The sequence below is a fragment of the Scyliorhinus canicula genome, chromosome 11, assembly GCF_902713615.1.
Source record: "Scyliorhinus canicula chromosome 11, sScyCan1.1, whole genome shotgun sequence".
Taxonomy (NCBI): Eukaryota; Metazoa; Chordata; class Chondrichthyes; order Carcharhiniformes; family Scyliorhinidae; genus Scyliorhinus; species Scyliorhinus canicula.
This window is the reverse complement of record NC_052156.1, coordinates 150116776-150142367: the sequence shown is the minus strand read 5'-3', so window position 1 is coordinate 150142367 and position 25592 is coordinate 150116776. Positions and strand designations below refer to the sequence as shown.

Sequence of the window (25592 nt, the reverse complement as noted above, 5' to 3'; positions counted from 1 at the left end):
GAGAGTGGGGGGGAGGCTGTCCATGGCACATAATCTGTTTGGGCATACACGGTTTCTTGTGCATCCCAGAATTTTTGGCCCATCTATTGATGGCTCTGTCTTAAGCGGTCTTTTAAAAAAAAGTTAGAGTACCCAATTCATTTTTTCCAATTAAGGGGCAATTTAGCGTGGCCAATCCACCTACCCTGCACATCTTTGGGTTGTGGGAGCAAAACCCACGCAAACACGGGGAGAACGTGCAAACTCCACACGGGCAGTGACCCAGAGCTGAGACCTCGGCGCCGTGATGCTGCAGTGCTACCCACCGCGCCACCTGTCTTCAACGGTCCTGTCATGCGCTCTGGAATTTACTCCCTAAACCGCTCCATCTCTCTCCCTTACTCCTTAAAATCTACCTCTTTGACCAAACTTGATCACATGATCTATCATCTAATGTGGCCTGGTCTCAGATTTTGTTTGATAAGCTCCTGTGAAGTGTCTTGGGACATGTTATTAAATTAAAGATGTCCTATTATTTTAAGAGCAGAGGGACCTGGGTATGCATGTGCACAAATCATTGAAGATGATTGAAAGCATGGGCTTTATGAATAGGGGCATAGAGTAAAAAAAATAATGTTGAGCCTGGTTTGGCCTCAACTGGAATACTGCATCCTGTTCTGGGCACCGCACTTCTTAAAAGGATGTCAAGGCACTATAGAGGGCGCAGAAAAGATTCATGAGAATAGTTCCAGGGATGAAGAACTTCCGTTACGAGTATGATTGGAGAAGTTGAGACTGTTTTCTTTGGAGAAGAGAACGTTGGGAGGAGATTTGATAAAGATGCTCCAAATCATGAAGGGTCTAGACTATAGAAAGGGAGACCCTGTCCCCATTCTTTGTCAGATTGAGAGCCAGAGGGTATAGATTTAAGGTACGTGGCAAAAGAAGCAATGGTGACAGAGAAAATTTCATACAGCAAGCGGGTAAGGCCTTGAAGTGCACTGCCCACAAGAGTGGTGCAGGCAGGATCAATTCTCAAAAGAGAACTGGATCGTTATCTCAAAATTTGTGGGACTGTGGGGAAGAGGAATGGTATAAGGTGAAATGCTCCTTCAGGAAATGTTCCTTGAAATGACCAGGCTGAATAGTCTCCTCCTGTGCTGTAACTATTGCATGAAATACAAGAGGCGTGAGAGAACCAATCGAGTAGCCCCACTCCTTTCTTTGATCATAATGTCATAGCTAATGATCCACTGGCTGTCAGGGTTGGTTTCGTGATTTAATTCAGACTTCTTTGATAACAATTGTGGCTGAGAGGAGTAGGAAAAACATTGGGGTGAAATGCGATAAGAGGGCATGCTGCAAGTTGAAGCGATGATGGGGAGTTTGGGTGGGGCGGGGGTGATAGTTGGTGGTGGCGGGTGGGGAATTAGACCATGACAATGAAAACTGTGAATTGTTCAGTTGAAAAGACAATTATAGCATAATCTGTGCTAAACAGTCATTGAGGACACTAATTGGTAGGCGATCCTTCCACACAGCCCTGTAACAGAAACCACCCCCACCTCCCAACGGGTGCAACTTCATCAAAAAATCTAATTGCCTGCATATCAACACTTTTTTTGATGTGATAATTTAAACTCCTAATTGCAGGCCTCGCTTAATAAGATGTTGAGCTTTCAAAAAACTTGATGCTATGCTGCTTGTTTTTGATTGTATTAAATAACAATCTGTGTTTCATTGCCACCAATGAAATTATATGACATGTTAGATTAAAACAAAGTAGAATTTGAATTTCAAGTAATTCTGAAGCTGGGAATGTTTCTCTTTTACAGTTAACATTGATTTTTACTCCAAGTTCATTTGTGTAACAAACTGTTACGACACTTGATGATTGCGGTAAATTCCTTATTTGTGGTGTTTCCTGCTCTTTCCTTTTAAGATTAGTTTACTTGCGTCCTGCATAAATTTTGTTCTAAGTTTTAAAAAAAAAAACTTTTACAATTAAGGGGGAATTTAGCATGGCCAATTCACCTCTCTTGTGCATCTTTGGGTTGTGGGCTGAGACCCACACAGACCCAGGGAGAATATGCAAACTGCACACAGACAGTGACCCGAGGCCGGGATCAAATTCTTCATTGTCAATTTGCAATGCCGCCTATCCAAGTTCATTAGTGGAGAAACCTTCATTGTGCCAGTTTGGACAGGATTTGATTTCCAAGTCCTGTGAAGCAAATGGTAGCATTCTAATCTGCTGAAATCCTGTACATGAACTTAAATTTGTCCTTTTACTCGCTTATAAGGAATGCCAGTATTATTCTGCTGCACTTGACTGGTTAAATGGTTGTATAGTTTTCTGCACATGTGTGCAGGCAACCTGGCAATTTGTTTAAAATGAGAGTACCTGAACAACATTATCTGCATTGTGTAGGTGCGCAATAGCTGTGAAACACCCTACCAGAAATATTGTAAATATACTGGATTTCACTAAGGCCTTTTATTCCAAATGGATTTGGGGTTTTTAATTAAAAATTTAGTTGTACATTAGGTCATCCATAAACAGCAATATGACACCACAACTCATACACATTCCAATATGGCAGAGCAGAGGGGGGTCCTTCACATCTGCAGAACCTTGTAAAATGTGAATTAGAGTGTAGGGAGCTAACACTCGAATATTCTTAAAGGAGTATTTCAGACTCAGCAGTAGATTTATTTAATAATGAAGGCCACTTTTAATGAGTGCTGGGAACTGAATATTCATTTTTAATGGTTTAATATTTTATAGAAGAAATATTCCAAAGGAATATTTTGTTTCCACTCCATTTCCACCATTTATTGTCGGAAGTTTGTAAATGATCAGTTCCCTTAAGAATGAGATTATGCTGTTCGTAGAATTGGGTAGTGATGCCTTTGTCAATGTTTTCTGTAGTTGGTATTCCTGCTTTGTAATGAGTGTAGAAGGAAAGCTGACTGTGGTAATGATATGTTTTTTTCTGTAGGTGCTGATGCTCCCCAGTTGAAAAGCTTGCTATCCTCAAACTCTTTCATGATTTTGCCCATAATTTAGTACCAAAGTATGGCGCAGGGAAAACCTTTCCTTGACTTCCTCTTGGCAATTCCCCTCAACATTGTATGTAAATGTTTAACAGGCAGATAATAATGAAATGAAGCCAAGTACATGTTACTGCCCAGGCAAATACCAACTCTTTTTGCATGTAGCAGTGAGCTAAATCAAGATCAAAGCCAGTACTAGCTCAGAGTTTGTTGGAACTGGCTTCTCACAGCATTCTCTGAGGCTTTTTCAGTTGCCTTTCTGCAGTAAAATATTTTGTGCTGTAGAATGCTGGATCTATGAAATGATAACCGGAGAAAATGGAACACCCCGATTTTTGCTAAAAAAACTGAACCAACTGTGTATGTCCTTAATCAGTGAGACTTGAGGATTGTAAAAGCTGAACAATGGAAAAGAAAATTGGGTGAACTGTGCAAATCAAATTCAGAGAGTGAAAAAGAGAGGGAAAGAAAGATTAGATTGAGTGAGTGAAAAGAAACAAATCAAAAGAGAATTAAAAGGAAGGAATATTTTTTAAAAAACCCCAACTAACCTGTAGGCCCAGTATTATAATTTGAATCGCCGGGGCACCGAGCGAGTCCCGCCATGCCGCCCCGGCACACGCATGCGATTCTCCCCCCCCCCCCCCCCCCCCCCCCACCCCCCCCCCCCCCCCAAACCGACGCTGCGAGATTCACGGCTGGCTGCTGGGAGAATCGCTGCTCGCCGTTTGTAACGGGCAAGCGGCGATTCGCCGGCCTGGATGGGTCGAGCGGCCGCCTGCCCAACTGGACAGGTTCTCGCCGGTGCCGTCTACATCTGGTCGGTGCCGGCGGGAACAGCGTGGGAACACTGGGGGGGGGGGGTGGCCTGTGGGAGGGGGAGGGGGGTTCTTGCACCAGGGAGGCCTCAAAAGGCCCACGATCAGTGCCAACCGATTGGCGGGCCAGCGTCTCTGAAGGAGGACCTCCTTTCTTCTGCCGCCCTGCAAGATCCATCCGACATCTTGCGGGGCGGCTGCGGGAAGGACAGCAACCGTGCATGCGCGGGTTGGCGCCGGCCAACTTACGCATGCGCGGGTGACGTCATTCGCCGCGTAATTTACATGGTGCCGCTTCTACACGGCCCCAAGGCCTGGCGCGCGTAAATGATGCGTCGCTGCTCCTAGCCCCCCGGGGGGTGGGAGAATAGGGGGCTGGGAGCGGCTTCCGATGCCGGTGTGAAACACTCCGGTTTTCATTCCGGCGTCGGGACTTAGTCTCCCGATGGGAGAATTGCGCCCCACATGTTTCCTTTCTGAGGTTGAGAGGCATTGCTGTTAAGTATCCTCCCTAATGGACTACCGCTGGCGACAATGGTGTGAGTGGTCGCACATTTGGCAGCTGCTGTTCGAGGCAGTTTTGTTGGTCCTTTTCCCCGATTAACGGGCGGATGTTTTAAAGGAAAAAGGTGCAGGAGTGGTGGAAGACTACACTCCACTGGGGAATGGATTTGTGAACCAGAAGTGGTTTTAGAAGAAAGGTGCTGATGGAGCAAGAAACTCTTCCTGTGACAGAGGGAAAGGTGGAGGAGAGCAAGGAGTCGGCCCTACCATCTCAATGGCCGATGGAGCAGCTGGTGGACTTTTTGAATGAAAAGTTCAGCCAGCAGAGTAGGGAAGCTCTGGAGGATCCGGCGAAGACGGTAGACCCGCTGAAGGCGGGGATTGACTGTGTAGAGCTGAGGTTGGAGACACAAAGTTGGGGGAACCAGGTGGAGAAGACGTTTGGGGAGCATGGGGAGCAGCTTACTTCATTGGCAGCTGAAATCGGGATGTTGAGGGATATCCAGAAGCTGCTCAAGGAGAAAGTGGAGGATTTGGAGAACCTCTCCCGGAGGCAGAATTTGAGGATTATGGGGTTGCCAAAGGGGATCGAGAGAGCGTACGCTGGCTCTGAGTAAAAATGCTTTTCTTTGTGTTATTCTCCTTTTTCTCCCCACCAGGCTGATCATATGGAATGTGTGAGGACTGAATGGGCTGGTCAAGAGGTCCTGCTTGTTCGCGCATTTGAGGAGCTTAAAGGCGGATGGTATTTTTGCAGGAAACACACCTGAAGATTGGGGATCAAACCAGGCGAAGGAAAGGGTGGGAAGGTCAGCTGTTGCACTTAGGATTAGATATGAAGGTGGTGGTCCTAATAAATAGGTGGATAGCCTTTGAGGTGGGGAGTATAGTAGCAGAGTGGGGGAGGTTTGTAATGGTGAGTGGGAAATTGTAGGTGATGCCGGTGGTCCTGGTGAACGTTTATGCCCCAAATTGCAACGATGCAACGGGTGCAGGAGAAGATACAGGACCTGGACTTGCGCTGGCTGATAATATTGGGGGGGGGGGGGTGGATTTTAATACGGTCATTGAGCCAAAATAGGATCGGTCGAGTCCACGGTTGGGGAGGCTATCGGTGGTGGTTAGGGAATTGAAAGGGTTTATGAAGCACATGGGAGGAGTGGACACGTACAGGTTTGGAAGGCCGAGGGTGAAAGAATTTTTGTTCTTCTCCCATCTACATAGGGTGCATTCCCAGATCGACTACTTTGTGATCGATAGGACTTTGCTGGTGGGTTGGTCGGCTCAGAGCACTCGCCGATTGTGGTCTCGGACCACACGCCGCATTGGGTGGACGTGCAAGTGAATCTTTGGGGGGTGGGTGGGGGGGGGGGGGGGGGGGGGGGGGCAGCACCCGCAGTGGAGGTTAGATGTAAGATTATGAAAATGAATGAAATGAAAATCGCTTATTGTCACAAGTAGGCTTCAAATGAAGTTACTGTGAAAAGCCCCTAGTCGCCACATTCCGGCGCCTGTTCGGGGCACTGCACAATAATTATTAGCAGATGAGGAGATTTGTGAGTGGGTGAGGGCTACTATTTGGGGTATGTGGAGCTGAATGATATGGGTGAGGTCTCAGCGGCCACACTATGGGAGGCGCTGAAGGCAGTGGTTGGGGGGGGGGGGAGTTTAAAGCAATACGGGCGAAAGACGGAGCGGGCTTAGATGACTCGGCTGGTGGACAAGATCCTGCAGGTCAATAGGGGGTATTCAGAGGCCCCGTAGGCTGGGCTGTTGAAGAGCGGCAGAAACTCCAGATGGAGTTTGGAATGTGGGTTTGATGATGACCGTTGCTTTGTATTATACAGTCCGGATGAATGTCTCCTAACGTGTCAGTTATGTCCTATTATTGTGCAGTGCCCTGAAATCTGGTTTTGTAGATACGTGCAGTAACCCCATACTTTTCCAAAAAGAATGGAATATAATAATGTGTTTTTTAAGTTGGATTTCCCTTCAAATAGTATAGGTCGGCAATGTATATTTTAAAAGTTAAGTTAATTGTAGCTGAACTTGCCACATTTTTAAAAAAGTGGTCTGTGTAATGTTCTTGTCGTGTGTCCTGATTTATATTACAAAAATACAAATCTATTAATTCAAATACAACCTCCAAAGAATACAACACTAAGTAAGCCTTAAGCTGTCCTTTTAACATCCATAAGACTTTAAAAAAAAAGAACTTTTAACAGAAGCACATCAGATTAAAGTCACTACTGAGAGCAGTTATTAGTTTTAAATCACCAAAGGATTGATTTACAGTTTTTAGATTACAGAGAGAGAGACTAATACCCCTTCTGGCTGCGATTGCAGCTATCCAGCTCTGAAAACTAAGCTAAAACGCACCCTGCAGCAAACAACCTAAAATGAAAGTAAAAAGCTGACAGCCCAGCTCCACTCACACTCTGACATCACTGATAAACACTCATTTCTCAAAGGTACATTTCTTAAACACCCATTTCTTAAAGGTACTCTTGCATGACAATACTAATGAGACTCCTAGTGATCAGCCGGTGAATTACAACACAACCATGATATCACTGTATCCCCTTTCCTTTGAAGGAATAAATGAATACATTATCATCAGTATATTTACATGTGATACCATTATCCTGTGAATCTAATGGTATTAATTTTTTTTTAAAATGTAAAACTGGTTTAAGAAATATATATATACCATATATATAAAAAATAACAGCAAACATGGTAAGTACAAATAGTCCAAATCTATAAACTGAGTCGATCAGGTTTCCTTCTGACTCTGGTTGATCTTCTGAAAGTTTGACCTTGTTGCTCAGAACTTGTAGATTCAATGTTCTCCATGGCATCCTCATGCTCAGGAACTGCTGAATTATCTATTGCAGCTGACGTAGGCTCTGATATAGATTCGTCATCCACCACATTGTTGTGAAAGTCTTCTCTAGCTTTCAAGAGTGCATGATGATTTCTTCTTAAACCCAACCTCCCTATGTCTGTACATTGTAGGAACGAGTTTCTTGAAGTACAATGACTTTTCTTGACCAATTGCCTGAATCTTCTACCCTCACAATATCATCACTGCTGAGGTGGTAAAGTTCTAGACGCTCTGTCATAGAACTGCTTTTGTTTTGCTTTGATGTTTTGCATTTCCTGCAGTACCACTGCATTCTCCTCCTTTTCCAAGTATGGAAGTGTGGTATGCAACCTTCTATTCATGAGTAACTCTGCTGGTGATCTACCACTTGACAATGGAGATGCTCTGTAACTCATTAGTGCAAGATATAGTGGGCGGCACGTGGCACAGTGGTTGGTATTGCTGCCTACGGCGGTGAGGACCCGGGTTCGAATCCTGGCCCTGGGTCACTGTCTGTGTGGAGCTTGCACATTCTCTCCGTGCCTGCGTGGGTTTCACCCTCACAACCCAAAGATGTGCAGGTTAGGCGGATTGGGCACGCTAAACCGCCCCAGTTCATTTATGGAATGTGGGCATCTCTGGTTAGACCAGCATTTATTGCCCATCCCTAGTTGCCCTTCAGACGGTGGTGGTGAGCTGCCTTCTTGAACTGCTCCTTGAGGTGTCCGTACACCCACTGTGCTGGTAAGGAGGGAGTTATAGGATTTTGCCCCAGCTCGTGAAGGAACGGCGATATATTTCCAAGTCAGGGTAGTGCGTAACTTGAGGGGAACCTCCAGGTGGAGGGTTTCCCAGGTATCTGCTGCTCGTCCTTTTAGATGGTAGTGGTCGTGGGTTTGGAATCTGTTGTCCAAGGAATCTTGGCTAGTTACTGCAGTGCACCTTGTAGATGGTACACACCACTGTAACTGTTCGTCGGTAGTGGAGGGTTTGAATTTTTGTGGAAGGGGAAACAATCTGATCCATATCGTGCACTATTTTCTTTTAAATTTAGAGTACCAATTATATTTTTTTCCAATTAAGGGGTCTTTCGAGCTGCTTTTCTGTGGGGGTGAATAGCACTGCATTAACAGCATAGAGTAGTTCTCTGGTCAAGACATGCTTTATTTCTGACTACAATTTTAATTTGAACAGATTGTAGAATTTACTGTCTGACCTTGTATGCAGGTATCCTTCCATACCTGGAGGGAAGGCAAAGGTCAAGACCATAGAGGAGAAAATGCCAAACAAGGTTTGGGGCTCGGACATAGCCCAGTTTCACTCCTTGAAACTGTCTGGTGGAATAGTCAAATGGTGCAGTACTGTGAATGTTGCCACAAGAAGAATGATGAGATTAAGGAGCTTCCACAGACTGCCAATGTTCTCTAAAATCCTGCAGAATGCTGCTGTGCTGATGGCTGAATGCTTTCACGAGATTTGCCCAGTAAACCTGGTGTCTCATTTAGTATGCTGGTACTGTAACAACATTAAGATGTCACAGTGGTGATAATTAGCACATGTTCAGTCTTAAAAATGGTACAACTCACAAGCCTGATGAGTGGTTTTCAGATTAGGTTTATCTGCATGTGTCTGTTTCGCCAAAGAACAGAATAATGAGCATTGATCTGACCTGACCTGAGCGCATGAAAAGGTGAAACACCCATGCTTTGTAGGTTCCGATCTTGAACTTCCCAATATGTTGTCTCTTATTTGCTTCCTTTCTGTTGTACGAAAACTTAAGCTTTATTGTGATGTCCAGTTTTAGAAAGGTACAAAATTTGAACTACTGGAATAATGCACTTTGACGGAAAGTTTCCACTTGTAGCTAAGTGGAGTTCTATACATTTCAAAATCTGCTATTATGAAGGATCTTTCTTTCCAGCTTTGCATATAATACTTTGCGAAGCTGGTTTTCCTTTCCGTTCATGGTCCTTATGTATTTATTGCACCATTGGAGAAAAGAAAAGAATGTTCAAGGCCATAATTTCTCTAGTGAAGGAAAGCAACCTCCATTGTTGTGCCTTGCACAAGCTATGAATGACATTCTGCATCTACATTAACCACAGTGGAACAAAAGGTACCTGTTCTTCTCTTAAGGACATGTGCACCTAGGCTTCAAGGAGTGAGCATGTTTAGGCTCTGCTTAAATAGCTTGCCTATGTTTTATGCCAAAGATGGAGAATGATCACCGGGGTGAAGTAGTAGAGTGACCCTAACTCAATGAGGAGCTGCCAAATTGAGTGACGAGATACAGAGGCATCATATTATGGCATAATTTTGTCTATTGCTTGCTACCAGATCATTTAAAAGGAATGTGTCGTGAAAATTCATCTTGGAATACAGGAGGTGGAGGGAAGTCAAGGTGAGGGATCTGTATTTGGAGGAAGGGTTCGTCAGTCTGGAGGAGCTAAGGGGAAGGGTAGAGCTGCCGAGGGGGAGTGAGTTCAGGCATCTGCAGGTTAGGGACTTTGCACAAAAGGCCTGGAGGGGGTTCCGTAGGTTGCCAGGATACACCCTGCTGAAGTGACTGCTGTGTCCGGATGTGGAAGGGGAGAGAAGATTTGGGGATAAATACAAGACTGCTGGGGGCGCAGGGGGGAGCGGGTGGTGAAGATCAAGGAGAAATGGGAAGCGGAACTGGTAGGGGAGATAAATTGGGGAGTATGGAGTGAGGCACTGCGTCGGGTAAACGGGACCTCTCCTGTGCAAGGGTGAGCCTGATACAGTTTAAGGTGGTGTACAGGGTGTATATGACTCGGGCGAGAATGAGTGGGTCCTTTTAGGGGGTTTCAGATGAGTGAGAGAGGTGTGGGCAGGGACCAATGAATCTCTCGCACATATTTTGGGGTTGCAGAAAATTGGGAAATTTCTGGGCGGGAGTGTTCGCGGTCTTAGCCAAGATAGTGGAGGGGGAGGAGGTGGACCAGACCCTTTGGTGGCGATATTTGGGATTTCAGAGAAGTTGAGCTCATGGAGAGGAGGAAGGCCGATGTCCTGAACTTCGCCTCTCTGATTGCATGGCGGCAAATTTTACTGGGGTGGCGATCGCATCGCATCCGGGGGTAGCGATGTGGTTGGGTGACCTGTACGACTTCCTATGGTCGGAGAAGATAAAATATGAGTTAAGGGGCTATGCAGAGGGGTTTGAGAAAAGGTGGGGGATGTTTGTGGCCGTGTTTGAGGGGCTGTTCGTCGCAGTGGGAGGGGGTGAGGGTGAAAAAGGAGAAATAACCTGTACAGACTGTATCGTTGATTGCGATTCCTGGGGTGTTTATGTGTTGTAACCTGTTTTGATACATGTTTGTAATAAAGTACATTTGAAATCAAAAAGGAATTTCATCTTCGAAACTTCAGTAATTAGGTATGATCTTTATTTTGAAGATGGCTGGCTCTGATTTTTTTGGAACTGATAGTTGTGGCATGTTTCTTTATTTGATAGCAGAGTAACATGAGGAATTTCCTTAGGCTATTGGACTATTGACCGCCAATCTGCAAGTTGTGGATTCCCCTGCAAAGTTGTTATCTGGTCAAGCTCATGGCATGCATGGGTACTTGATAGTGTATCTGTGATGTCCAAGTAATTTGCATTAAAATTGCAAACATTGCTCTAGACCAAGGTGTCTGAACATTTTGTTTGTTAGTGATGCTCTGAAAGTATACCAATTGCTCCTGAATGGTAAGGTTCAGAACATCCTTCCTGGGCTGCAATGATGAAAATTTACCCCACACCTGACCAGAGTGTGCTCATTGAGCAAGTGTGGAGGGAACTTCTAGGGCTGGATTCTCTGCCGGCAGGATGCCTGTTTCCCGACGGCATGGGGCTGCTCCACAATGGGAGACCTCATTGACCAGCCGGCATAACGGAGCATCCCGCCGGCGGAGTGAAACAGAAAGGTGGCACGGCGGGGCAAAGAATCCAGCCCCATTTGTTTCAGCTGATCTGGGAATTCTTGATCAATAAACATAGCATTGACACTCTGGACTTAAATTTATATTGTGCCTTTCACAACCACAAGACGTCTCAATGCGCTTCACAACCAATGAAGGAAGGATATTTTTAAAGCAAGCACATGATTATCTATTAAATATTTGTGTTGATAACAGTTGTGCGGTTGCTGTTTTGTTTTGAAACAGAAATTTCTCACTAAGTAGCGTGACAACAGTGTGAAATCTTCATGTTGTGCAAAGCTACATTCCTGACCAGAAATCCGGTCCAGCTGCAATTTGCTGAGCCCACCCACCTAGGAAAATAACAGCCCAGGTTGGGTAGCCAAAATAATCCCTGCTTGAACATCATATTCAGATTGTTAGTGGAATTGTGATGCAAACTGATGCCAAATTAAAACATGTGCCTCTTTTTTTTCATATGCTATAGGTTTGTGACTTATTGTTAAAATAAATTTAGAAATGTTTTTCAAGATTGGTGCTATGTTTGAAGGGAGGAAGGCAACATTGTGTTGCATTTTCAAATTAATGTGGCGATTTCTATGATAAAAATAATTTATAAGTGCACAGCAGGCCATGTATGCTGTTCCAAAGTGTTGATTGTTGAAGTCATTAATTTTATTCAAAGATTAATACGGTAGCACAGTAGTTAGCGCAGTTGCTTCACAGCTCCAGGGTCCCAGCTTCGATTCCCGGCTTGGGTCATTGTCTGTGTGGAGTCTGAACGTTCTCTCTGTGTCTGCGTGGGTTTCCTCCGGGTGCTCCGGTTTCCTCCCACAGCCCAAAGATCTGCAGGTTAGGTGGGTTGGCCATGATAAATTGCCCGCAGTGCCCAAAAGGTTAGGTGGGGTTGCTGGGTTACGGGGATAGGTTGGAGGTGTGGGCTTAAATGGGGTGCACTTTCCAAGGTGCTGGTGCAGACCTAATGGGCTGAATGGCCTCCTTCTGCATTGTAAACTCTACATTAGGTGGAGCTCCTTTTTCCCTTCAGGTGCTGACCAGCCTGTTGTGAATTATGTAATTTAATTGAAGATTTACAGTTTTTGGAGAGTAATTGAATTTGAGAACCTTTAGCTTTTTAAAGCCTCTGTCCTAAAATGGCTTATGATATTTCCTGTCACTTTATCACTATCTTGTCTGATTACATGCTCCAACTTGGTTTTATCAGGCAGCACTGCAAAAAGAAAATGGAGCTGATTTGCCATATGTTGCTATAGTGTGGTCTTGGGGAGAACTTTTCAATCACAACACAAGAGGTGTCCAATCCACTCGTGATATCAGCATTAATGCTACTTCTTCACTTTGAGCAATGTAATCATATCATTCCTATATCCTTTTGTTTTCATTTATCCAATCTCTTTTTACATGAGTAATATTTAGAACATAGAACATAGAACAGTACAGCACAGAACAGGCCCTTCGGCCCTCAATGTTGTGCCGAGCCATGATCACCCTACTCAAACCTACGTATCCACCCTATACCCGTAACCCAACAACCCCCCCCCCCCTTAACCTTACTTTTATTAGGACACTACGGGCAATTTAGCATGGCCAATCCACCTAACCCGCACATCTTTGGACTGTGGGAGGAAACCGGAGCACCCGGAGGAAACCCACACACACAGGGGGAGGACGTGCAGACTCCACACAGACAGTGACCCAGCCGGGAATCGAACCTGGGACCCTGGAGCTGTGAAGCATTTATGCTAACCACCATGCTACCCTGCTGTTATCATCTTCAGTCAGTGCTTCCTTGTTACTGATATGCCAAGTAATTACATTTTACACACAGCCTTTCATAACTTTCTTCATTAGTGGCCTCCACCTAATTCATTCTAACCTGCACACCTGCGTTCTTTCTGAAAACTTTCCTGTAACTTGTTATCAGCAACCGTTGGTGTTATTCCTTCTGTGCTTCTTTCCAAAATAGTTAGATAAAGTAGAAAATCAACATTTCCAGGGTTACAGTGCTATGCTGACTCAATACAAAGCCCTGGTTAGATCATATTTGAAGTATTGAGAGCAGATGGTACCACACCTCAGGAAAGATTTATCAGTCTTGGAAGAAGTATGGCATTACCAAAATTATACCCGGCTCAAAGGTTGTTATGAGGTGAGATAACATAAACTAGGGTTGTGTTTGCTGGAATGTAGCAGGATAAGAGATGATCGGATTGAATTTTCACGATGTTAAGGGGAACAGACAGGTGGAGCAAAGCTCTTTCCAGTGGTTTGGGAGTTTACGACTAGAGGGCATATGTCTAAAAATTAGAGCCAGACCTTATAGGAATGAAATTGGGAAACGTGTTCACACTCGCGGGATGGTAGAAGTTTGGAATATGGAGCACAGGAGGGTATATGGTTACAAATCAGTCAAGATCTCATTGGATGGAGGATCAAGCTTAAGGGACTAAATGGCTCATGCCTGTTCTTATGTTCCAGCAAAGGTACCTGGGACATCACACTATACATATCCCATCATTATAAAAAAAAATCAATTTATCCCAGTGCTTGTTTTCTAACCTTTGGTTTTATCCATGTGGCTGCTACTGTTGAATATTTTTTGCCTTTTGTGAAATGCTTTGAGTTCATGGATACACCATTTGCATTCCATTTAACCATACTCTTAGATACCCTCAAAATAAAACACAAATGTTAATTGATCACTCCCTGCAATGTACAAGTACATGTTTCCAACCTAGATTTAGCGTAATACAAATGTGTCAATCTTGACTCAGTGATGGCACTGATGCCTGCAAATCAGAAAATTGTTCAAAGGCACACTTCAGATGCATTAGTGCATCATTTAAGCTGACAATTCAATACAGTGGTGAGGGAATGCTGCACCATCTTGGTATAATGTCAGTGATTTCATTTCAAAAGCGCTTAATTGGCTATGAAATACTTTGAGATGCCTGGAGGTACTTTGGGATGCTCGGACGACATGAAAGTTGCACAGTAAATCCATGTCTTTCCTCTTTGAAGATGGATGTAATATTTTACCTTTATTGGAAAATACCCTTTAGCATTACCCCACCCTTCAAATTTTTGTAAAATTATAGTTCATGCATCTACTATTTCCTTCTCAAACTACTTTAAGTTTTTCTGCCTTTAGGCCTGTTGGTTGTTCTGCTTCTGGTACCAATAACCTTATAGGTGTCTCTCAGTTAATCCCCAGCAGTGGTTCTTCCACATCCTCCTCAGTTACTCCCACAGTTCTGTTTTCTGTTCACTGAAGCAAAACTGCATTTCTCGCGGTATCAAATACTGGATGACGTTCTTTCATAGTTGTCTTTAACATTCCTAATCTCCCTTTTTTGCTTTTTAACTATATACTTTTTTATTAAGTGCTATGCCACAATCTCCTTTTCCAAAAAAGGATGTTGCCTCTAAAAACAAAAATCATGATTTGGGTGTCGAGCGGATTCTCCACCCGATTGCCGATTATTATATCGGCGTTGGGCAATGGAGAATCCCGCCCACGTTTGTGTTGAGGGAAAAGTAATGAAAACAAAGGTATCATTTAGGCCATTGGCCTACGAAATCAAGTTAATTTTATTGGTGCTTCTGACTCAAATAGTGATTTTCTCTAATATAACTCAGTCGTCATGGTGCAGACCAAATAATCCTTACTTGCTACACCTGTGTTGAATAATATTAAATTTAAACTCACGCGGGATTATGGTCTTGTATCTAAACAATTAGATCCCAAGAGTCAAACTTCATTAAACTTTTGTAGACTACAATTTTGCTTGGACAAGAAGCGCTATTTTATGCCGTTTTGTTATATAGTTCCTATTGATGAGTTTTTTCAACGAGCTATCCATCTGCGCTTCAGTTATACATCAATGTTTTAACTAGATTGTCTTTGCTTTCGTTATATCCTTAGGATCGAAGGAAACTGCGACCCCTCTATGACATTCCTTACATGTTTGAAGCCCGAGAATTTCTACGGAAGAAGTTGATTGGCAAAAAAGTAAGTCCAGAATCAATAACTAACTGTTGAAGTGCATTTTTCTGCGGACGTTTATAATCCTGATATAACCATTTGAATGATACAGTGGGATCAAGGCATTAATTGGCATATTACTCTCTCTTCCAAAGATGTGCAGGTTAGGTGGATTGGCCATGCTAAATTGCCCCGTCGCATCCAAAAGGTTAGGTGGTGTTGCAGGGATAGGGTGGGGGTGGGGCCTTAGGTAGGATGCTCTTTCCAAATGTTGGTGCCAACTCGATGGACCGATTGGCCTCCTGCACAGTAGGGCTCGCATGATTCCAACCTCTACCTGCCATCACAGAATTTATTCACAACACCTAGGCTGAGGCATGAATCGTGGCCATTGAGGCAACGCATATAAGAGTGCTGTACTGTTTCTGATCTTTTTCTCCTTACAATGCATCCCTTGAATATAACTCTTGCTGAATGATTCCATAGATGTTAGGATGCTTTAAGCATGTGACTATCATCTACATCTGGGTGAAGGATCTTTGACCAGGGATGCACAGTTGTTCCAAATTAATGTCCATCTAATTAAAATATGGTATGTTTCATTGTTTTTCAAAATGTGAACTATTTGGTGCTGTTCAAATATTCAGTATTTTTTGTATCCTGGCTGCAACCAAAGCGACATCACTGTGGCCAGATAATACAGATAATGATTCATGACTTTTTAAAAAGCACTTTGAAATTGTATGTAATAGTGCAACAAGAGCTTAATTTATATCCCACCCTTAATGTGGAAAAGGTGTTATATTATAAAACATTTAAGGATAAGTTGGCACCCCTGATGGTGGGGATGTTTGAAGAGGCGATAGGGAAGGGAGTGCTGCCGCAAACCTTGGGGCAGGCATCGATTTCACTGTTGCTTAAAAAGGATAATGATCCAACGGAGTGTGGTCGTATAAGCCCATATCACTACTGAATGTGGACGCAAAGGTATTGGCGAAGGTACTGGCGGGTAGGCTGGAGGGGTGCCTCCCGAAGATGATAGGTGAGGATCAGACAGGGTTCGTGAAAGGGAGGCAGCTGTTTTCGAATATTAGGAGGGGTTTGAACGTTGTTATGGCACCGGCGGCAGGGAAGGAAACAGAGGTGGCATTGGATGCTGAGAAGGTGTTTGATCAGGTGGAATGGGGGTACCTGATGACAGTGCTGGAGCGGTTTGGGATTGGACCAAGATTTGTGAACTGGGTAAAGCTATTATATAAGGAGCCGAAGGCGAGTGTCCGCACGAACAATATTTGTTTGAGATACTTTTCTCCACCGTGGGACGAGGCAGGGATGTCCTATGTCCCCCCACTGCAGTTTCCACTTGCGATTGAGCCGTTGGCCATCGCATTAAGAAGTTCGGGAGCATGGAAAGGAATAGTGGTTGGGGGGGGGGGGGGGGGGGGGGGGGGGGGGAGAGGAGGGAATAGAGCATAGGCTGTCCTTATATGCCGACGACTTGCTGCTGTATGTGTCGGGACCGAGTGCGTCGATAGAAGGAATATTGGAGTTACTGCGGGTATTTGGGTCTTTCTCGGGGTACAAGCTGAACCTGAACAAGAGTGAGTATTTTGTGGTGTCTCGGCCGGGGGTGGGGGCAGGGATGGGGGGGGGCTACCACTCCGTAGGGTGGGGACTCACTTTAGGTATTTGGGGGTGCAGGTTGCCCGGGAGTGGGGAAGGCTTCGCAGATACAACATCACTAGTTTGGTGGGGAGGGTGAAAGCCAATCTGGCAAGGTGGGATGGTCTCCCTCTGTCACTGGCGGGTCGGGTACAGGCGGTTAAATGAATGTGTTGCCGCGATTTTTGTTTATTTTTCAATGCCTACCGATTTTCCTGCCAAAGTCTTTTTTTAGGGAGATTAAGGGAAGGACTACCTCGTTCATATGGGGAGGGAAGGTGGCCAGAGTGAGGAAGGTGCTACTACAGAGGGGAAGGCAGGCAGGAGGTTTGGGTCTCCCGAACCTTATGTACTACTACTGGGCGGCGAATGTGGAGAAGGTGCGGAGCTGGATCCGAGGGGTTGATTCCCAGTGGGTCAGGATGGAGGAGAGTTTGTGCAGGGGGTCGGGACTGAAAGCACTAGCAACAGCGCCGCTCCCGATAGCTCCAGGGAAATACTCAGGGAGTCCGGTAATAATAGCTTCACTGAAAATCTGGCGGCAGTTTCGTCAACACTTTGGGTTGGGGGCAGGGTCAAGGGAAATGCCGATTCGGGAGAACCACCGCTTTGAGCCAGGGAGGTGGGATGGAAGCTTTTGGAAATGGGAAGAGAAGGGGATTAAGACACTAAAATATTTGTTTCTTTGGGGTTGATTTGCAGGATTGGGGGAGCTGGAAGCGAAGTATGGGCTGGAGCAGGGAGAAGTGTTTAGATAGATGCGGGTTTGGGACTTTGCCAGGAAGGAGATACAGAGCTTCCCGGAGGAACCGGCTTCCACGTTGCTGGAGGAGGTGCTGACGGCAAGGGGACTGGAGAAGGGGGCAGTGTCAGCAGTGTACGGAGCTATGTTGGAAAAGGATAAGGCACCACTGGAGGGGATCAAAGCGAAGTGGGAGGAAGAGTTGGGAGAGGTTATAGAGGAGGGGGTTTGGTGTGAGATGTTCCGGAGAGTGAATGCCTCCACCTCATGTGTGAGGTTTGAGATGTTTAAGTTCGAACTGAGGGGAAGCTCGGAGGGGTTCTACAAGTCATGGGCACTATTTATTATGCACTTTCAAGAACTGGATAACATTGAACATTAGTTGGGGGGGGGGTGGGTGGGTAGGTTGGGGGGGAGGGAGGCTGTGTATATTAAAGTTGGCTATGGGTAATCCCTGATTCCTTTTTTGTTATTTGTTTATGTTAACATGCGGGCTGATGTTTGGGGGTTGGTGGGAGGATGAGATTGCTGTTATTGTCATGGGGTATGATATATTTGTTGTTGATTATTGTTTGTTGTTGGTGGGTGTAAATTCAGGAGAAAAATTGTGAAAAAGGAGAATAAAAATTTCCAAAAAAAATGTGGTGGTGTTTAATAATACCTTGCACAGACATAAGGAAAAGATGATCAAAGTTGAAGGAGTATTAGGAGATGATCTAGAGCTTTGGTCAAGTTGTATCTTAAAGGAATTGAGCCAGGTGGTGAGGCAGTGCAATTTTGGGAGGTGAATTCCAAGTGTGTGTCCTGAAGACATGACTACCAATGGCGTAATGGGGGTTTGATGCTCAGGAAGCCAGAGGAACAGATAATCCTGTGGGTCACAAGGTAGGAAGAAACTACAAAGATAAGAATGGGGTGGAACATAGGAATGTGAGCAGGCCATTCAGTTCTTTGAGTTTTTTCACCATGAAGGGGTTTTAACATAAAAATAAGAGGCTAAACACAGGAATAGAAACTCCGTGACAAAGGAGTCAAGGCAGAGGAGCACAGCTCAGAACATAAGATTGTTATCCAGCTCCCTTGGTCTCGGACGGAATATCATAGAATTTCATAGAATTTACAGTGCAGAAGGAGGCTATTCAGCCCATCGAGTCTGCACTGGCTCTTGGAAAGAGCATCCTACCCAAGCCCACACCTCCACCGTATCCCCATTAGCCAGAACCACACCCAACACTAAGGGCAATTTTGGACACGAAGGACAATTTAGCATGACCAATCCACCTAACCTGCACATCTTTGGACTGTGGGAGGAAACCGGAGCACCCGGAGGAAACCCACGCACACATGGGGAGAACGTGCAGACTCTGCACAGACAGTGACCCAAGCCAGGAATCGAACCTGGGACCCTGGAGCTGTGAAACAATTGTGCTATCCACAATGCTACCGTGCTGCCCATCGTATCGTATCTTAAAAAGTCCCTGTGACAAGAAGTTAATCTAATCATTGGAAAACTTTTCATAGGCTGTTTGGGTGCATGCTATGGAGCTGACTGGGCCATGAACAAAATTGAAATTGCTGTTTCCAGTTTATCATGCAGAGTATATTAATGGATCTTGTGTTCAGACTTCTCATTTCTTCAGCAGTGAGAGAGCAGCATACAGAGTTCATAAAATTCAGACAGGATAAACATAACTTGAATAGAATCATCATGGCTCAAGAGCGGTGTGTAGCTCATGGACTACAGTTCAGCCATCCCTGCCCTGGATAATGAACACAGTAAGAAGTCTTACAACACCAGGTTAAAGTCCAACAGGTTTGTTTCAAACACGCGCTTTCGGAGCACTGCTCCTTCCTCAGGTGAATGAAGAGGTAGGTTCCAGAAACATTTATATAGACAAAGTCAAAGATGCAAGACGATACTTTGAATGCGAGCATTTGCAGGTTATTAAGTCTTTACAGATCCAGAGAGAGGGGTAATCCCAGGTTAAAGAGGTGTGAATTGTCTCAAGACAGGGCAATTGGTAGGACTTTGCAAGGTGGGGGGTGAATGTAATGTGACATGAATCCAAGGTCCTGTTTGAGGCCGCATTCGTGTGCGGAACTTGGCTATAGGTTTCTGCTCGACGAATCACCGGGCAGAAACTTATAGCCAAGAGCCGCACACATGGGTGCAGCCTCAACCAGGACCTTGGATTCATGTTGCATTACATTCATCCCTCACCATCTGGCCTGGGCTTGCGAAATCCTACCAACTGTCCTGGCTTGAGACAATTCACACCTCTTTAACCTGGGATTACCCCTCTTTCTGGATCTGAAAACACTTAATTACCTGCAAATGCTCGCATTCAAAATACCATATTGCATCTTTGACTTTGGCTATATATATGTTTCTGGAACCTACCTCTTCATTCACCTGAGGAAGGAGCAGTGCTCTGAAAGCTAGTGATTTGAAACAAACCTGTTGGACTTTAACCTGGTGTTGTAAAACTTCTTACTGTGCTCACCCCAATCCAACGCCGGCATCTCCACATCCTGGATAATGAAGCAATACATTTCTACACAGTCCATTATTGTACCAGTTGCAATTCCTCAATTTCACAACTAAGTGCATGTGTTTCAGGACATTTGACAAAAAGGGTGATTTTGGTTAACTATTGAAATGAAGTGCTTTCCCAAATTAAGCATCTAAATTAATTTGCTGCCCTTGAAGTGAGCAGAGAGGAAAACCTATTACTCATTGATGTTGCCTCTGTGTCTCTTGACTTGAGGTTTATGCAAACTAAAATGGCCCTAAATATTTGGCTGTTCAATATTAATTGCTTCAACTTAGACTGAAAACTTTTCTCTCTGTTTTTTAAAGCTGATTTGTGCTATGTCTGCAATGGGATTGGAGGTGTAGGCATTTTATTTGAGAGAGGACCCAGACAGTGATGCTTGCTTACTGGATGTGTACAGCATAGTTTGCCACCAATTGGAGAAGGCCTATGCTCCTGAACTGTGAAAATGTATTGTTAAGCCATAGTTTTGTATTTCTAAGGATATGTTCCCATTAATTATTTATCTTTGTTGGCATTGCATTTTTCAGTGAGTAGACTCTGACTCCAGAGAGATTGCATTCACCTTGATCATGTCTGATCCATTTCTTGTTGCTGTCCATGTGTCAGTGTTTCAGTAACTCATCAAAGCCATTTGCCTTGATGAAATCATAAATGCCTACTGTTTAAACAAAAATATGCAGTGTCATCAGCTGCTTCATTCTTGGCGAGGAAGCTATTTTATCCTTTGAAGCAGCTGATGGCACTGAATATTTTTGCTTAAACAGTAGGCGTTGATGATTTCATCATCAAAAGTGGCTGGGAGCTACTGGGCTTGATCATGAGTGCTGAATTAACCTGTGAGATAGAGATTCAGCAATCTGGCCCTCTAAATGTGTGAGAAAAATTACCAAATACCCCCCCTCAAGACGCTGGTTCAGTAACTTCCCTCAAGCCGACTTTTCTCTTTTCTAACAGAAGGTGTTTGCCTTTTTAAAAAAAAAAACAAAATGCATTCTTGATTTAAACTATTTGGCTTGTTTAAAACAAAAACACATGTGTATTGTTTAGTGAAGCAGTCATTACCAGCACAAACAGAAAACAAACATTTAACAGTTTTATCAGAGTGGTGCAGGCTGATGCCAGATGGAAAGAAGAGGCACAACAAAACTGATCCACCTCTACAATGGCCTCCTGGGGTGAATAAACAGAATGACTATTGTCCACCAATCTGAATCCATGACAGCCTCAAACATGTAAACTAATATATGATTATGTGTAGTGATATGGTATGAATAAACCCTTCTGCAATGGCCGTTAAGAAAATGTATTACATTAACTGCATTCCAAAATAGAAATCTAAGGAGATAGGATCCTGAAAACATTTTATCATTTTGGGAAGCTTTCTTGTGTTCATTGGTGCTTGAAAGCAATTGAAGTAAAATCCAATGTGTGAAAACGGCCATCCAATTTGGATCTATAAAATCCAAATTAGAATATTTGCTGACCAGAATGAGAGATTAAGAACTATGGAGGAACAAAGATTTGTTTTCCCGCAAGTACAGATCACTTGGGCACAGGTAAGAAAATAAGCAGAAAGGCTAATGGAACATTTGCTTCCAGTTCAAGCAGTTTGAAAGACAAAAATGAGGAAAGGATTTTTCAGTTGCACTGTATTCAGAGCCCCTTGGAAGGGAAACTGCATTTCTATCAGCATGCCAGAGTTTGAAAGGGCCGTATTATAAAGATGGATTGCATAAAATTACTCTAATCTCCCAAATGGAGAAAGTTGAAGGGTGATCTCATCAAGGTTTTATTAAAAAAAAGATGAAGGAATATTCCTCTGTTAGGAAAATGCAGAAGAAAGGGTGATAATCAGGAAGTGCATTTTTAGCAGAAACTTTGTGGACATCTGGAACTCTTCGAAAGGTGTGTGGATTCTGGTTTAACTAAACTTTAGTACTGAAGTGGACAGATTTTGATTGGTATTGAAAGATTTGGAGAAAAGGCAAGTAAATGGTGTTGAAGTACAGATCAGTCTTAATTGAATGAAGGACCAGGCTTGGGGAACTGAATAATTATCTCCTATTCCTGTGTTTGTGCATCCTTATCCTGCCCAGTGTGGAAATAGGCAATGCATTGTTCTTGTGCATTGCCTCTTTTTTTACAGGAGGCTCGCTAATTAAAGGTTTTAATGCCCTCTATCAAAACTGTCAGAGTAAAATATAGAACTTTATAACGTCAAGATTCACTACTTGTTGTTGGCACTCTAATGATTGCACTTGAAGGATAGCTTGCATCCAACTATAAATCATTAACAGTCTCTCATTATGAAGTGATGAAGTGTTGAACCTGATTTGTGGTGTTGATTTGTAGTGTTGGAAATGAGGCTTGTGAATGACAGTGATGTATTTCTTAGAGCAAAAATTTAAGGATGGGTTTTTGTTGGGAGCTGTCTATGCTGAAGCACATTGTACTGTAAATCGAAATTGAACATGAAAGGTTAAATGACAAGATTGTAACACTGTGCATCTATATAGCAATGATTTCTGAAAGTATACCTGAATAGGATAATGTCCTGAGAATGTGGAAAGTTCATTTTCTTTTTGGCAACACCAACACAGTGTAAAGATGTGGCAGAAGTTCTCAGGCAATCACTAACTGAGCATCTGGTCATGTTGCAAATGTAAGCTCCCATAATGCTACTATCCTACTTGCATTATTTTCAGCCTGTGTCAATGGATCAACAGTTCATTTGTCCATCAGACAAAAGTTGTTTGCTTTTTGCAGAGGAACTACTTGTTCCTAAAGATTTGCTTTTAAAAATTTAAAATTTAAAAATATATACTTTCATTAAACTTTTGTCATTTTATACAAAAAATATAAACAAAAACAGTCAACTAAAAAATAATCTAATCTACACAATCCCTACCTCAAAACAAACCCCTTCCTCATCCCATTGTTCCCTACCAGTCTAGCAGCTAATAGTGACTATCTCCAGTCGAACCCTTCAGTTGACCGTCTCAAGGTCATTAAGTCACCTAACCGTGCCGTGGCACAATGTGGTGTTACCAGCCTCCAACTAAACAGGACTCTCCTCCGAACAGGCAAAGTCAAGGGCATCTGCCCCTGCACCCGCCTGCAAGTCTGAAACCCAAAATACAACCGCTAAAGGACAGGGCTCCAGCTCGATGTTCAGGATCGCTGATGTGATACTGAAAAAAGAGATGCAAAAACCCACAAGCTTGAGACAGGACCAGAACATGTGTGTGTGATTAGTGGGACACCTCAAAATGTGCTTGCACCTATCCTCAACCCCACAAAGAAACGGCTCATTCTGGTGTGCCCTAAACACTACCTTGAGCTGGATCAGGCTCAGCCGTGCACATGGTGACATGGTGTTCACCTTGCAAAGGGCCTCACTCCACATTTCCTCCTCCAATATAGGCTCCAGCTCCTCCTATTTGGCCTTCACCCCTTCCACCGAGATCAGATCCTCCCAAAATCTGTCCATGTATGCGGACGTACTACCCTCTTCTGACCCTGAACAGAAAAGGATCCTCCACCTGTCCATAATAATAATCATTTTCTGAGCAGGTTCAAAGAAAAAACCTCTTGGACAACAGCAAGAAAGCTATTCTATGCTCTGTTATAGTATCTTGTTCTACTCGAACAGTGCTATGATGAACCTAGAATTTAATAAATAAAACCTTTATTTTGCCTTGAAGACTAGAGACCATGTTCTTCTGGTCCAGCACCCCTGAAATTGTTTGAACGTGTGTTTGATTTTGAGTTGCTGTAGGGGTTGCTGTTTCAAGAATGTGAAACAAATTGTGTGACCGTTAACTGTGGATATTTTAAATTCATTGCCACTCTTCACCGTCATTTAAATGCCACAAGATGGCAGAAACAGCTTTGTGTCAGTGTTTGTTGAGCAAGGTGCTGCCTGTGTATCTGGAAATAAATCCACTCGAGATTTGAATGCTTTTGCACTGATGAATTGGAATCCATACTTTTCTTTTGGAAAGATAAAATGACCGTATAGTTTTCCATCTAGAGAACTGAAAGAAGTATGTGAGAAAATTGCTGACACCGTTATAATTTTCTGAAGTAGGAATAACTGGAATGCTTCCTGATTGATGCCCAGTGAAGATCCGGTTTGTTCAGGGATTTTTGCAGGGGGCCTCTGTTTTCTCCATCGACATTGTTAACTAGGCTGAAGCCAGCCAAGTTTATCGAGCATAAGAGGTTTTGTGGATTGGAACAGTTCAGAAGTTTAAAATTATCAAGTGAATTTTAAGGATAGAGTCAGAGAAACAATTTCTTCTGTTGAAGAACCCAGAAAATTAGAGCCAGGTCATTCATTAGGAGGCACATTTGCACGCATTGTGGATATAAAAAGCTGTAGATGCTGGGTGAATCTGAACTTTCCAAAGTTCAAAGACACGTGGGTTAGGTGGATTGGCCGTGTAAAATTGTTCCTTAGTGTCCAGAAATGTGCATGTTGGGTGGGGGAGTGGACCTGGGTAGGTTGCTTTTTCGCAGGGTTGGTGCAGACTCGATCAGCCGAATGGCCACCTTTTACACTGTAGAGGTTCTATGGATTCAAAACTGAGATGGTGGATTCTTTTAGTGAGGCTATCAAGGAATATGGAGCAAATATTGGGAACCTGAGTTTGTGTACAGTTCAGCCATGATATATTTATATGCTAGAACAGAATAGAGGGTGAACATACTATTATTATGTAATTATGTTTATTTAGTGCAGTCCAGGTGGGTGACGATGGCAGATCGTCTATTTTGGGTCTTCAATCATGACACATCAGTGGTTATAAGAAATTGGAAGGTTTTGTTTCATAAATTAGTACCCAATTATTTTTTTTCCCAATTTAGCGTGGCCAATCCACCTACCCTGAACATTATTGGGTTGTGGGAGTGAGACCCACGCAGACACGGGGAGAATGTACGAACTCCACAGGGACAGTGGGCCGGGATCGAACCCGGATCCTCTGCGCTGTGAGACAACAGTACTAACCACTGCACCACCGTGCTGCCCTGAGAAATTGGAAGATTAGTGCACCCAGAAATTCTACATATTGTTACTTTAGAGGGAGACTGAATTAGGTTTGGAGGGGAGTACAGTGAGGGAGTAAAACAAGCGCTGTGTTGATTACTTTCATAAAAAGAACAAAGTTCAAAAAACTATGCCGTTCTTGCTCCACAAAGGAATTTTGTGTTCTCAATCAAAATCTTATTTTTACAAATGTTGCATAGCATCTGCTATTTGTCATGTTTGAGTACCTTTAAGAAATGGGTGTTTATAAATGGTTATGTACATAAATATCTGCAGTGAGAGTACCTTTAAGAAATGGGTGTTTACAACTGCAGTGATGCCAGAGAGTGGGTGGAGCTGGGCTATCTGTCAGCTTTTTACTTTCGTTTTAGGCTGTTTGCTGCAGGGTGTGTCTTAGTTTTGTTTTCAGTGTTGGAGCTGGAC

At 43.7% G+C, this 25592-nt stretch overlaps 1 protein-coding gene across 1 annotated transcript in view; it reads left to right on the top strand.

Annotated features, from left to right (window-relative positions):
* Positions 1-25592, top strand: part of snd1 (staphylococcal nuclease and tudor domain containing 1) — a 1128702-nt gene that overhangs the window by 187868 nt on the left and 915242 nt on the right. The window contains 1 exon segment of the mRNA XM_038812228.1: positions 15098-15184. Within this exon segment, the coding sequence (XP_038668156.1) occupies positions 15098-15184 (87 nt within the window).